Consider the following 14368-nt stretch of genomic DNA (forward strand, 5'->3'; position numbering starts at 1 on the left):
GTATCCTGGTTGTTCACCCTATGTTCAGGCCAGCGGTTGGTACTGCCTACGCACTTCCATCATGTTGGAAATTGTCTGTTGTTTTGAAGTTTGTGGCTGTGATTTGCTTTTCGACTGCAGGTGTTCAGTCGCTGTTTTCTACTCTGTTTTCAGAATGGGTTGTTCTGCTGTCTGACCCTCTGACAGGTATTGTAATCTCAATCCTCTCGAAGCTGCCTCGGCCTCATTCCCAGTGTGATCTCCACTCGGAGACTTCTATGGTCTCTCCCTTCCGCTGGTTTACAACTTTGTAGTAGTTGGGCTTCCAGAATGGTTCATGGTGACTGTTCGGCCTTGACTTTTACCTCTCTGCATACTCTGTTAGGAGTCTGTGGACAGGATCAGCTCTGTTTCTGTAGATTGGTATCGTTATACTTGTATCTTTATGACTATGTCCAACAGTGCTGGTATTCTGCTATCTGCGACTGTTGCAGCTTTCTGTTTCTGAATCTGGTACGGTTTTCTCGAGTTTTGTTCTCGGGTTACTGCCCTTCTCATATGGATTCGGGTTGGAGTTCTCTGCTCCCAACAGTCCGGCTTGGTCTGTTTTCAGCTGAGCTTACAGCGTTAGGATGCTTCTCACCTGAGGGTGTTTTCTCGCTAGCCGCTTATTCCATTCTATTTACGCTGTAAGTTGTGGTATTTCTGTTTCTGTTCCACAAGGAGTTCTGATTGTCTCCTGGCTCACGACATTTGATCCTCAGCTCTTGCCTTTCCGTTGAACCTCTGGTTCTTGGCGGTCCCTGTTCGGTTGGCCAAAGGGTTGGCATGTTCTCAGCGCTTCCCATCCAGGAGGTTGGTTTTGGGACGTCCCCACTGTCTTGAACTCCAGTGTCCCCTAGTGGATGAAGGAGAAAACAGGATTTTGGTACTTACCGATAAATCCCTTTCTCCGATTCCACAGGGGACACTGGACGCCCGCCCAGCGCTGCATACCTGCCAGTTGTTTCGTTCCTTCTATGGTTGTGTGACTGCATGATTCCCTGCAGTGGTTTCCTCTGTTCTCCTTCAGTCTGTCTTGTTCCGTTCTGTGGTCTTCTCCTTCTCCTCGTTTTCCTGTTGTCCTCCGTCTCTTCTCGGGCTCAGTTCTTAAACTGGGGCTGATGGGGCATAGAGGGGGAGGAGCCAGTCACACTTCTAAATTATTTAAGGTGCCAGGCTCTACTCTACCACCGTCTATACCCCACTGTCTTGAACTCCAGTGTCCCCTGTGGAATCGGAGAAAGGGATTTATCGGTAAGTACCAAAATCCTGTTTTCAGGGGTCTAAAGACCCATAAATGGTACTAAATCATGATGGCCTCCAAGCCTCATAAGATGGCATTATTTTGTTACCATTGTCCAGTTCCAGGTGGATGACCAGTCATCCCCATTGTGGGGACCACAAGTGGAACATTAGTCTCCCCTTTGAATACAAAAAAAGTCTAGCTGGTTAATTGATAGTGAGATTTGTTACGCTTTTAAATTAGTTTGCTTTTGAATCCCATCAAATTAAACTCTGCAAATTTCACTGTATCTAAGATGAAAACCACCTTGTGCAGAGTTTCCCAAACTCTCATCACAGTCCAGGTTTTAAGGCTATCCATGCTTGAGTCCAGATTAAATCAAATTAACTGAGGTACTTATTAAGTCACCTGTGTTCCAGCATGGATATCCTTAAAACCTGGACTATAATTGTGGGGTTTGGGAACCTCTGACTAGGAGCCTTTTTTAAAGGTGAATTGACACAAGTGCTTGTATAAAGTGGATTTGGTCCTCCGGTAAGACCACCAATGGATGACGAATGTTGAACAGAAGCCGAAGGAAAAGATCACCCTGCTAGAAAGGTGTCCAAGTTGTATTTATTGTAATGGATAAAAGCACCTCTGAGGCTCTAAGGTCTTCAACCTTTGGTGGAACTACAGATCCCAGGATGCCCTACCACAGTTTTAGCATGCTGTTATATCAAAACAGTGGCAGGGCATGCTGGGATGTGTAGTTCCACAGAAGCTGGAGGGCCAAAGGTTGAAGACCCCTGCTCTAAGGTCTTTGCCAATTGAAAGGACTCTCGGCAAGGCCAAGGATTTTGTCTTGATCCAGGTAAGGGATGAGTTGTCGCGCCCCCCCCCCCCTTTTTTAATCAGTTGGCTCTACACTTTAGAGCTTCCCTGGTGCATAGTTTCAACATTGAGATTAGTGACACTCTTCTACTAGATCTGTTGGGATTATGGACTGAAGCGCTTTGAGGGTCTAGTGCACATCTTTACATTAAAGTGTGACAGTCAATATGTCCTACGCAGGGGGCCTGGTGGATTTCCTGTTCAGTCTCTGTGGATGTTTTCATCACATTGACGGGTACCTGACTGGTACCTTCAGGGTTGTCCTAGTGCTCTAGCCTTGTGGTATGGAATGCTTCCCTATATTGGTAGCTTCCTGCGTGGCTGTTGCATCCGTGCTCTATAACTACTAGGGTATCCTGGTTGTTCACCCTATGTTCAGGCCAGCGGTTGGTACTGCCTACGCACTTCCATCATGTTGGAAATTGTCTGTTGTTTTGAAGTTTGTGGCTGTGATTTGCTTTTCGACTGCAGGTGTTCAGTCGCTGTTTTCTACTCTGTTTTCAGAATGGGTTGTTCTGCTGTCTGACCCTCTGACAGGTATTGTAATCTCAATCCTCTCGAAGCTGCCTCGGCCTCATTCCCAGTGTGATCTCCACTCGGAGACTTCTATGGTCTCTCCCTTCCGCTGGTTTACAACTTTGTAGTAGTTGGGCTTCCAGAATGGTTCATGGTGACTGTTCGGCCTTGACTTTTACCTCTCTGCATACTCTGTTAGGAGTCTGTGGACAGGATCAGCTCTGTTTCTGTAGATTGGTATCGTTATACTTGTATCTTTATGACTATGTCCAACAGTGCTGGTATTCTGCTATCTGCGACTGTTGCAGCTTTCTGTTTCTGAATCTGGTACGGTTTTCTCGAGTTTTGTTCTCGGGTTACTGCCCTTCTCATATGGATTCGGGTTGGAGTTCTCTGCTCCCAACAGTCCGGCTTGGTCTGTTTTCAGCTGAGCTTACAGCGTTAGGATGCTTCTCACCTGAGGGTGTTTTCTCGCTAGCCGCTTATTCCATTCTATTTACGCTGTAAGTTGTGGTATTTCTGTTTCTGTTCCACAAGGAGTTCTGATTGTCTCCTGGCTCACGACATTTGATCCTCAGCTCTTGCCTTTCCGTTGAACCTCTGGTTCTTGGCGGTCCCTGTTCGGTTGGCCAAAGGGTTGGCATGTTCTCAGCGCTTCCCATCCAGGAGGTTGGTTTTGGGACGTCCCCACTGTCTTGAACTCCAGTGTCCCCTAGTGGATGAAGGAGAAAACAGGATTTTGGTACTTACCGATAAATCCCTTTCTCCGATTCCACAGGGGACACTGGACGCCCGCCCAGCGCTGCATACCTGCCAGTTGTTTCGTTCCTTCTATGGTTGTGTGACTGCATGATTCCCTGCAGTGGTTTCCTCTGTTCTCCTTCAGTCTGTCTTGTTCCGTTCTGTGGTCTTCTCCTTCTCCTCGTTTTCCTGTTGTCCTCCGTCTCTTCTCGGGCTCAGTTCTTAAACTGGGGCTGATGGGGCATAGAGGGGGAGGAGCCAGTCACACTTCTAAATTATTTAAGGTGCCAGGCTCTACTCTACCACCGTCTATACCCCACTGTCTTGAACTCCAGTGTCCCCTGTGGAATCGGAGAAAGGGATTTATCGGTAAGTACCAAAATCCTGTTTTCAGGGGTCTAAAGACCCATAAATGGTACTAAATCATGATGGCCTCCAAGCCTCATAAGATGGCATTATTTTGTTACCATTGTCCAGTTCCAGGTGGATGACCAGTCATCCCCATTGTGGGGACCACAAGTGGAACATTAGTCTCCCCTTTGAATACAAAAAAAGTCTAGCTGGTTAATTGATAGTGAGATTTGTTACGCTTTTAAATTAGTTTGCTTTTGAATCCCATCAAATTAAACTCTGCAAATTTCACTGTATCTAAGATGAAAACCACCTTGTGCAGAGTTTCCCAAACTCTCATCACAGTCCAGGTTTTAAGGCTATCCATGCTTGAGTCCAGATTAAATCAAATTAACTGAGGTACTTATTAAGTCACCTGTGTTCCAGCATGGATATCCTTAAAACCTGGACTATAATTGTGGGGTTTGGGAACCTCTGACTAGGAGCCTTTTTTAAAGGTGAATTGACACAAGTGCTTGTATAAAGTGGATTTGGTCCTCCGGTAAGACCACCAATGGATGACGAATGTTGAACAGAAGCCGAAGGAAAAGATCACCCTGCTAGAAAGGTGTCCAAGTTGTATTTATTGTAATGGATAAAAGCACCTCTGAGGCTCTAAGGTCTTCAACCTTTGGTGGAACTACAGATCCCAGGATGCCCTACCACAGTTTTAGCATGCTGTTATATCAAAACAGTGGCAGGGCATGCTGGGATGTGTAGTTCCACAGAAGCTGGAGGGCCAAAGGTTGAAGACCCCTGCTCTAAGGTCTTTGCCAATTGAAAGGACTCTCGGCAAGGCCAAGGATTTTGTCTTGATCCAGGTAAGGGATGAGTTGTCGCGCCCCCCCCCCCCCCCCCCCCCCTCCATCTACCCTTTTTTTTTCCTGGATGTATAAGGGTTCCAATTGCTACCAGGTTCTTTGTGTACCCCTTGGCACTATGGCCAAGGCAAGGGCCAGGTCTCAAAATTCCCTCCCATATTAAAAAAATAGTGCACACCCTTGATGTCAATAGACACCATAAAACTGTACTGCTGATGGTGGTGCGTGCTGTTGATGACTGACCTCGAAGACTCCATCTTGAACCGGTCTACACTCAACCTTGCTTTTAGAGATTTCAGGTTCAGGAATGAAATAGTTTCGTTCCTGCACCAGGAAGTAGGTTTGAGCACAAATCCAATCCTTTCCGCTGCTCTGGAACTTTAGTAACTAATCTTGCTTAAAACAAGGGACTGAATAACATCTCTTAAGGTAAATATTTTTTTCTGTCTCCTGGAAGTCTGGTGGAGAAAAAGGCGCCTTTTTGAGGACTTCAGGAGGTATGAGGTCTCTAACAGAGGTGCCTGTGCTGTAAACTATCCACTGGTCCCGGAAGTAAAACTGGTTGCAGTCAGATGAGTTACTGGGTGGGCAACATGCCCATCATGCTGATTGCTTGTCAGAGAAACGCTTTAGTGGTCTAAAGGCCCTAGGTTTGTCCCTACAGGAAGGCGAGAAGATAAATAGTATGAACTCAAGCATTCCTTTGGACTTTGCATCTGACTCCCAAAACCAGAGGGCAAACCAAAGTTGAAATTCTAACCCCAAAGAGGCCTATATTAATGGCTACTTCCCCAAAATGAAAACGCATGTGACAAATCTGCTCCTGTGTTAGAAAATAGGATTTCAGTTTGTCAATTTCCAAAACCCCTGCCATCTATTCGGACCCCCTGCCATCTATTCCGACTACTTGACGAATAACAAAGCTATGCTTGGTTTAAGCGAGGCTCCTGCCACATTGTAAACTTCAAAGGGAACCTAATTCATGCCATCCTGGAAGATCCGTTCTGGAACTGGAATGGTGATAAGCGACTTACTGTTGCATCAACTTTAAGTGGCGATTTCCATTTTGTTGTATCTTAGAAGATTTCAGTCCCTCAATCCTCTCCCTAGCTATTATGCTTAGTTCACGCGTCATTACGAAGGTACTACTGATGTGTAGAAAGTTTTTTTTTTTTTTTTTTCTCTCCTCCTCACTTTTAATTAGTGATGTGTCCAGAATCCCCTGTTCTTTAATCTTCAGATGACTTTTGCAAGTAAACTGAAAGTGGCCAAGCTCCTGCCCCTGCACTCCATACACCAGGGTTCCAGGATGTCCCCTATGGATGCACGAGAACCTAAAGGTCAACCCCCTGAACAATATTTACCACTTTTTAAGCCCTTCTACAACACATTTAGCTGATTTGGGAGACACATGTCCTGATTATTCTGTATGTACTAAGTATTTCAGGGATTGGTGAGTATTTTGTTATTATGCTACACTGCAGTGTCTATCAAATATACAATTCTCCAAATAACTGTTGAAAGAATGAAGAGTCCATGGGTTTGTAACGTGTGGTGGTTTTTTGTTTTGTCTTTCATGGATAGTTTGAGGTCTCACAGCGAATAACGTTTACAATTAGAACAAGACTATTGGCTAGTTCCATCTTGGTCTTCAATATTGCCCTTGCGTCTTCTGCTTCTCAGGTAACACCAGCTGGCTGATGAGCTTGGAGAACCCACTCAGCCCTTTTTCTTCAGACATCAACAACATGCCCCTCCAAGAACTATCTAATGCCCTGATGGCAGCAGAGAGGTTTAAAGAGCATCGAGAAACTGCTCTGTACAAATCCCTTTCCATGCCTTCCTCCACGCTAAGTTCTGCCGCAAGTAAACCTACACTTCTCCAGAGATCGAACACTGGTAAGTGACAGACGACTCTTCCACCTAATCGCTCAGAAACAACCTATGCTTTCACAATGTTCTCCACCTTATGGCTACACTAGACTTTTCTGAATGTCTTTGTTGCTCTGCATGTTCCAGATCTACGCCTCCTGTTTCTCTCCTCTGGTTCTAGAACTTGCCAGTGATTCCTATTCAGTGTTGATTGCTCACGCGGTGTCTCTTCTCCTGCTCACTTGAAAGTAGCCATTTGAGGGCTAAACCAATGCAGCCTAGCTGTTGACTTATGAATCAAAACCTCATGAGTATTGCTCATGTGCAATGACTAGAAGTCATGAGTCGCCCTAGGTGCTGTCACCAGCTAACAGTGTGTAGGCTACATTATCAGGATGGTTGGTTCAGCTCACTAGATGGCTGCCTTGACACTTTTAGGACTGGTACTCCTTTAAAAGTCTCTGGCTAAATCTCATTTACCGACAATGGGCGAATGTCACAGAATGAGAGGGTCGGTGTTGTAACTCTGTGGGTGGCTTTGGTGGCTGGAGTCATGAATCTCTGCACCGACAGTATGACTTAGTCACAGGAACATCTTGCAATCTGCTCTTCCTCTCCCATTACAGTGGCTTCTATCTCTCCCGCCTCCCAGTCCAGTGGTCAAGGGAAGCTGCTTAGGAGCATTTCCTGGGCAGGTATATATAGCTCAAAAGGACCCTGCAGAATCGTGTTTGACATATTGGCATATGCCTGTATCTTAACTAGCCTGCAGTATCTTATTATTTTTTATTTTTTTTTATATTTATTTTTTTTTGTTAGTCCCATTTTGTATGTAGTTTTTTTTTATTTTTTATTTATTTTTTTATTGTCTTTGTTTTTTTTGTTTGTTTGTTCTTCTGTCTTTTTTTTTTTTACATTTTTTTTATTTTTTCTCCATAATTTTCTTTTTGTCGTGTTACCCAGATCATTTTATTTTCTGTGCACTTTCTTACTAATAAGAGAGCCAACGTGGAAACCTGTTTCTGGCATGACCTACTTGTTCCGCACATAACTGGCTGGTGTGTCCTAGCTTATTGAGCTCTCCGCAGAGTGGAACGCTAAATGCTCTGTGTATCCCCCACTCAGGCTGCATGTTGTCTTGTCTAACAGCCACACTTGTCTCTGCTCAGAGCATAAGGGTACTACACCACTCTCGTGCGGCGCTATCACTAACCTGGTGTTACTCTGTCATGTAAAGACTCCTATTTCAGCTGCCTGTCTTGCCCGCTGTTAATGGTTTGAGGCTGGTTGATTCCATTTCTATTTACTGCTGTCCCAAAAGACAAACCAATTGTACCAATATCCTTATTTAAAATCTATTGTGTCTTAAGACTAATAAACGATGTTGAAAAACAGATGAGATTCAATCCGGTGTTCCTTTTAGTAATGAGCTTTTTGTATTTGGGAGCTCGCTTCAGCTTTCATCTTAAACGGTCTTGTCCCATTTGTGAGTCCATTCAATATGTAAGAAATTGCTTAATGTGGAAGCATCATAATTTTAAAATATTTGGTCCCTTGTTTGTTATGTGATTCTGTAAAACTTTTCACAATGTTTTTATATTTTTATTCTTTTTTTTTTGCAATTTGGCAGTATCATATTTAAAGCTCTTTTAGACCTAGTCAGAGCATCGAACAAAACTATGGATTGAAAAATAGCGATACTTCCCTATTAACCAGTGGATAATAATTCTATATTCTGTCAATACTCCCTAGTAATCAACTATAATACCCTGCTGTGTCATAACACCACCTTCCTCTCTTACAGAATCCTCCGTTGTGCCAGAGGAGGGCGCCCAACTAGATGGCGAAGCCGAAATCGCTTCTCCGAGTGGATCTCAAGAATTGGATGATTTTGAAGCAGTGGTTCCCAGTGAACCCACCAGTGAAGACAAGAAGACTGATGGGCTCAGCAGGGTGCGTATGGCATGGGAATTAGTATGGTTTGGGAATTCGTTCCAGACTGTAAATGACACCTCCTTGTTTGCTTAGATTTTAAAACGGTCTCCGATTTTAATTTGTCTCCTGTTTTAAAGTCTTCGTCCACCTCCAGTCAAGAAGAGTCCGCCGCCCGTCACTCAGAAGATCTGGAACTCGGCGGGATTCCAATTGAAGGACCTGCACGTGAAATTCCTTTTCAGCCCTCACAGACTCTTAGCAAGTCCAGTTCGTCCCCTGAACTTCAGACCTTGCAGGAGCTCCCCAGAGTACCGGACGCCAAAGAGAACATCACTGCTCTACCTCTAGAACCTGATCCTGTACCACAGAACCTCAGCGTAGAACCAGCTACCAGCCAGACCAGCACACCCGAAGATGGCTGCCCTGCTGCAGCCACACCTCAACCAGAAGTAGGTTCCAGGCTGGAACCAGGTGTTTCACCACAATCTCTCCAGTCTCCTAGTGGACATCGGCCAAGGGGCCACACGATCTCTGATTCTGAACCTTCCAGAAGGGGGAGAAGGATTAATGTTGATGCTTTTAAGAACAGCACCAAGGCCACGAAAGCTGATAAAGTGCCAGGAATAGACCCAAGGTACAATACATGTTTCCTTCAATCTCTCTGCAGAAAGACCATGTAAGTCCTCCCACTGCGGATTTTGATGGGAGAAAACAACTATCTTTATGGAGAGATGTACAGTACTAATAGTGCAGGGACATGGAACCCTAGTAGCAGTTACCTGTTTAATGTTCACACATGTTTTACACTTTTGCTCATTTCTCTTTTCCCTCTTTTGGAGTAACTAAATATTGTTTGTGGACGTATCAATGACGGCAGCTTAAGAATCACATTTCTTTCCTTTTTTATTTTGCTTACAGCTTTGTGTTCTTGCAGCTGTACCACTCTCCGTTCTTTGGGGACGAGTCTAACAAGCCCATACTGGTCCCGAATACTCAGGTCAGTGGTGGTGCTTATTTATTTTTTCTTCCTTTTGAATGGTAAAATGTTAATTAACACAAAGGGCCATATCCAATTAGCCGCGGTAAATTACCGAGGCTAATTGGCTCGCCCGGGGCTATCCAATTGGCCCCGAAGTCGGCCTGACAACAGCACTTATCAGGGGTTCTTTTTCGGGACCGGATGTGTCCCGAAAAATCCACGATAGGCGATTTTTTTCGCCCCAAAAAAAGCGAGAACACATAGGACCGCAAGCTTATCGCGGGTCCTATGTGTTACCGGACGAACTATCCTATTAATTCGCCCGAATTAATAGGATAGGGAGAAAAAAAATATCGTAGAAAATCGGATTATAAGCGAAAACCCTTTTTTCGCCGATCGTGGGGATCAATTAGCGCCCGAACAGTGTTCGGGGCTAATTGGATATGGCCCAAAGTCCTTTCCTCCATGCTGTCTGTGCTGGGACACTTATCTGTGTCTGGGTTTATATTTTTTAGACCTTTGAAAGGACAATGAAGCTGTTGGATCAGATCCCTTCCTATGACACGCACAAGATCGGAGTTCTGTATGTAGGAGAAGGGCAGGTAAGTGTCCATCCGTTACACCAAGGTCATTATAGTGTATCTGTTGCCAAAGCACTGGGGTGAGGTGGCTGTGGTAGTGACTGGGGGTAGTCACTGTATTTGTGTGTACCACCGTCTAGCTGCGCGGCCTTGTAGTGACCTCGCTGAGTTGCATTTACCATTGGAAATGCTGTACTGCTGGAATTGAAATGTGATGGGGCAGAATGCTTGGTACACCAGAGGGAGGCGCTCTTTCTCTGAGGGGCTTCTGCAATCTAGACTTGAATCTGGGTGTGTCCAGGTGCACTACATCAAAGTGTAAACGACACCTCAGGACGAAACTATATGCGTGTTGGATCCCAGTAAGTCCTGGGTGAAAACTGGAGACCACTTCTGAGTGGTTGCAAAGTGGAAATAGCCTTACGCCCCTCCGCGTGGCAAGGAACTTCCCTAAAATTGCCTTATAACGCATTTCGGTGATCTTGCTCCATAAAATGAGACCCGTGCTGTGATAGGAGCACATTCCCTCCAACCAACTCCTCCCCTCCGCTTGTGCAAACTCGCCTGGTAATACCATGGTCCACGATGGGAGTCTAGGTGCCAAGTTACGCTAAAGCTGTTTTGGAGCTATACAGAGTCCATTTTGCGTTTGTAAAACCATTATAGGTGGTCATTTCTGACAGAGTAGTGACCTATGGGAGCAGAAGCACATGTCAAGGGGAATTGGGAGTTCTAATGATTTGAGGTAAATTAGTAGCACCTTCTAATCATATTGTAATTGAATAATCTGAATCACGGCTGCTACAGAGATGGAGGACCCAGATGGACTCTCCGCTCCCTTTTATCTTGGTTGTGCTACAAACACCGGCTACAGGAAGCAGCATGGCCCATTTCTAAGTGATACGAAGAGCAGTCTGGTATTTTCCACGTCTTTATAAAAGCTCCTTCGTATATTTCTCGGTTCATCATTCTTGCCTTGGTCTCCTTACAGCTCTGCCTGCCCTGCACACAGTGCCTGCCCTGTTAGTACATCTGACATGTACGGAGGCCTCTCTCATCACATTATCTTCCGTGTTTTGATAGATTGGCGATGAACGGGCGATCTTGTCCAATGAACATGGTTCGTACAGATACACACAGTTCCTGACTGGCTTGGGAAAACTGATTGAGTTGAAAGACACCCAGCCCGACAAGATCTTTCTGGGAGGTCTGGGTGGTTGTGGAGATGACGGCCAGTTCACCTACTGCTGGCACGATGACATAATGCAAGGTACGTATTGGTACATTGCTGTTTGTAGCTTTATTATGGGGGGCAGAACCTCTGGTCCCTTTTTACAGTGCATCCATATGCTTGTATTGGAGGTTCCTCCACAAGTGGAGGACGTCCGTTTGCTCTTGTGATCTGCAAGCCCTCTGCTACTTTGGTTGGTGCAGATACCAGCCATACATGGCACTGACGCAGTGATGCCAGTGGCTACCTTACTGACTTCCTCTTTCTGTATCTTGTACAGTCATCTTCCAGATCACTACCCTAATGCCGAACAATGAGATCGACCCTTACCGCTGCAACAAGAAGCGACATGTCGGCAATAACTTTGTGAACATGGTGTATAACGATTCGGGTGAGCACTATAAGCTGGGCACCCTCAAGGTCAGTTCCTTACCTGCACTCACACTCTGCCTGCGCCAAGCCACTGGGGAGACTGTGTAATGTCGGATTGTTTTTCCCCAGGGCCAGTTTAACTTCGTTGATGTGAACATTCAGCCCCTGGACTGTGAAAGCAACTTGGTGACGCTGCAGTGTCGGAAAGGTACAATTATATTTTTACCGTGGGTCATAATGCTAGAGCTGCGTCAGGGCATAATATCCCATGCAATGCACTTCCAGGCTTCATCGCCTGGGTAATACAGGAACAGGGTCACTACTAGACCACCCGCCAATGTAGATGGATGCAGTCTATAATCCCTGATGTCCTTCCCATACTCCACCTCCATGAATCCTGTGCCACTTTCTAGAACTGTTTAATGTGTCCCGTTTATCTTGTAGATATGGAAGGTCTTGTTGACATCTCCGTGGCCAAAATAGTGTCCGATAAAAATCTGCCGTTTCTGGCCCGTCAGATGGCTCTACACTCCAACGTAAGGGTGTTTCTTATATTTCTGTTGTACATATTAATTGTTATAGTATGCCTCAACAATCCTGCCTTGTAAAAATCACTATCAAACTACCTGTAACCTATTCACAGCAGAGGCAGCCACCTGTGTACCCCACTGCCTGTAACCTACTCACGGCAGAGGCAGCCATCTGTAACCTACTCACAGCAGAGGCAGCCACCTGTGTACCCCACTGCCTGTAACCTACTCACGGCAGAGACAGCCACCTGTAACCTACTCACAGCAGAGGCAGCCACCTGTGTACCACACTGCCTGTAACCTACTCACGGCAGAGGCAGCCACCTGTGTACCCCACTGCCTGTAACCTACTCACGGCAGAGGCAGCCACCTGTGTACTCAACTGCCTGTAACCTACTCATGGCAGAGGCAGCCACCTGTGTACCCCACTGCCTGTAACCTACTCACGGCAGAGGCAGCCACCTGTGTACCCCACTGCCTGTAACCTACTCACGGCAGAGGCAGCCACCTGTGTTCCAAACTGTCTGTAACCTACTCACGGCAGAGGCGGCCACCTGTAACCTACTCACAGCAGAGGCAGCCACCTGTGTACCCCACTGCCTGTAACCTACTCACGGCAGAGACAGCCATCTGTAACCTTCTCACGGCAGAGGCAGCCACCTGTGTACCCAACTGCCTGTAACCTACTCACGGCAGAGGCGGCCATTTGTGTTTTAACCCAATTTCCAGTACATCAAGTCACCTAGGAGGTAGCAACCTCTGAGGCATGGGGTACTGCGTTGTCCTAAGTGAGGCCATAAAATGTCTGCATAGACTGATTGACCGATAACTCCACCCAAAGATATAACTATTTATTAAGCAATATTTGCATAGTACCAGCCTATTACTTTACACTTTATAATTAAGAACAAAATGGAAATAAAATGAGACTTGGGTATCAACACACAGACATAGATGTAAGAGGGTCCTGCTCACAATCCCACAGTCTATAGCAATGGTTACCAAACTCTTGGGTTGATGTATCAAGCAATGGAGAAGTTGCCCATAGCAACTAATCTGCTTTGCACCTATCATGTTATAGTATGTACAGTGCTTGATAAAAAATTCCTGAGAGCTGATTGTTTGCTAAGGGCAAGTTCTCCAATCTTTGCACTGCTTGACAAATCAACCTGTCCTCAAGGCACCCTTACAGTCCACGCTTTAAGGATATCCTTGTTTGAGCACATACGGTTTCTGTTTATGTGCTGTGTAAGGCACTGTGGAGCCCTTCTGCTACTGTATAAATAGGATGAAGATAACAATAATCTTATATATATAATTTTCTTAGTCCCTTTGGCCGGAACACTCTTTGAATTTGAATATCTCAAAGATTAAGATATTCATGTGATACTTTTGCGACTGATTTTAATCGGCAATAAATTACAGAATTTGGATAAAACTATAAAATTTGATGGGGAAAAAAAAAAAACGACAAAAAACGTAATAAATGCTTTATTATAGCTAACCTGAAAATGTCAAGAAAACTACCAGAACACAGAGCCGACACAGTGACCCAGGGGAAGCGGGATAGGGGTGACCGCCGGCTGCTGTTCTCACGCACTGCTGGTGGTCTGTGCTCTCACATGGACCCGCGCCCTAGCCATGTGCGGACACTGTTTACGTTCTGCCCTGTTCTGTTCCTGATTGGCCACCTGGCTGCGTGACGTAGCTATTACATGATGAGGGAGGGCGCACGGCATAACACGTAAGGTCGCTGCCGAAGGGGGCGCTCTTGCCTCACCTTCTTTCGCCAACACGTCTATTCCAGGCTCGTAACTTTGCGTCTCGGAAAGCAGCGCCTCTCTTCTCTGCTTTCCACGAGTGCTGCCAGCAGCCGCTGATTGGCTGGAGGCTGGGAGACTGTGAGTAACAGTGCATTGCCGTTTGCATCTATAGGGGCTCAACTTGCAATACCCCCTGGAAACGGTCCGTTTTGCTTCAGAGGCCAAATATATCATCGCACTTACTAATTGGCAAAATGTTACAATAAAAAATCCCCAAAAACCACCATAAAAGGGCGTGGCTTAGCCGGTTATGTTTCACACACATCTTTTATTACCCGATTCCATCGTATTAACATATGATCTAGCCATTAACTAGCTAAGCATTTGCTTACATGCGTAAGTTCTGAGATCAAATTGGCAAAATGTTCGCCACGGGCATACTAGTAGTACAGTTTGAGTCTCCCATATCCAAAATGCTTGGGACCAGGGGTATTTTGGAT

At 45.6% G+C, this 14368-nt stretch overlaps 1 protein-coding gene across 6 annotated transcripts in view; it reads left to right on the top strand.

Moving 5' to 3' along the window:
• TSC2 (TSC complex subunit 2) overlaps positions 1 to 14368 on the top strand; it is a 90296-nt gene that overhangs the window by 64976 nt on the left and 10952 nt on the right. For 4 of the 6 annotated variants that reach the window (XM_088464763.1, XM_088464765.1, XM_088464766.1 and 1 more), the window contains 10 exons: positions 6289 to 6504; positions 7104 to 7172; positions 8282 to 8430; positions 8550 to 9046; positions 9331 to 9409; positions 9907 to 9993; positions 11056 to 11242; positions 11484 to 11623; positions 11705 to 11783; positions 12020 to 12111. In XM_088464763.1, the coding sequence (XP_088320889.1) occupies positions 6289 to 6504; positions 7104 to 7172; positions 8282 to 8430; positions 8550 to 9046; positions 9331 to 9409; positions 9907 to 9993; positions 11056 to 11242; positions 11484 to 11623; positions 11705 to 11783; positions 12020 to 12111 (1595 nt within the window). The remainder of the gene's footprint in view (positions 1 to 6288; positions 6505 to 7103; positions 7173 to 8281; positions 8431 to 8549; positions 9047 to 9330; positions 9410 to 9906; positions 9994 to 11055; positions 11243 to 11483; positions 11624 to 11704; positions 11784 to 12019; positions 12112 to 14368) is intronic. The other 2 variants (XM_088464764.1, XM_088464767.1) reach the window with 1 other exon arrangement.

Source organism: Taudactylus pleione, unplaced genomic scaffold (assembly GCF_031769625.1).
Source record: "Taudactylus pleione unplaced genomic scaffold, aTauple2 ptg000061l, whole genome shotgun sequence".
NCBI lineage: Eukaryota > Metazoa > Chordata > Amphibia > Anura > Myobatrachidae > Taudactylus > Taudactylus pleione.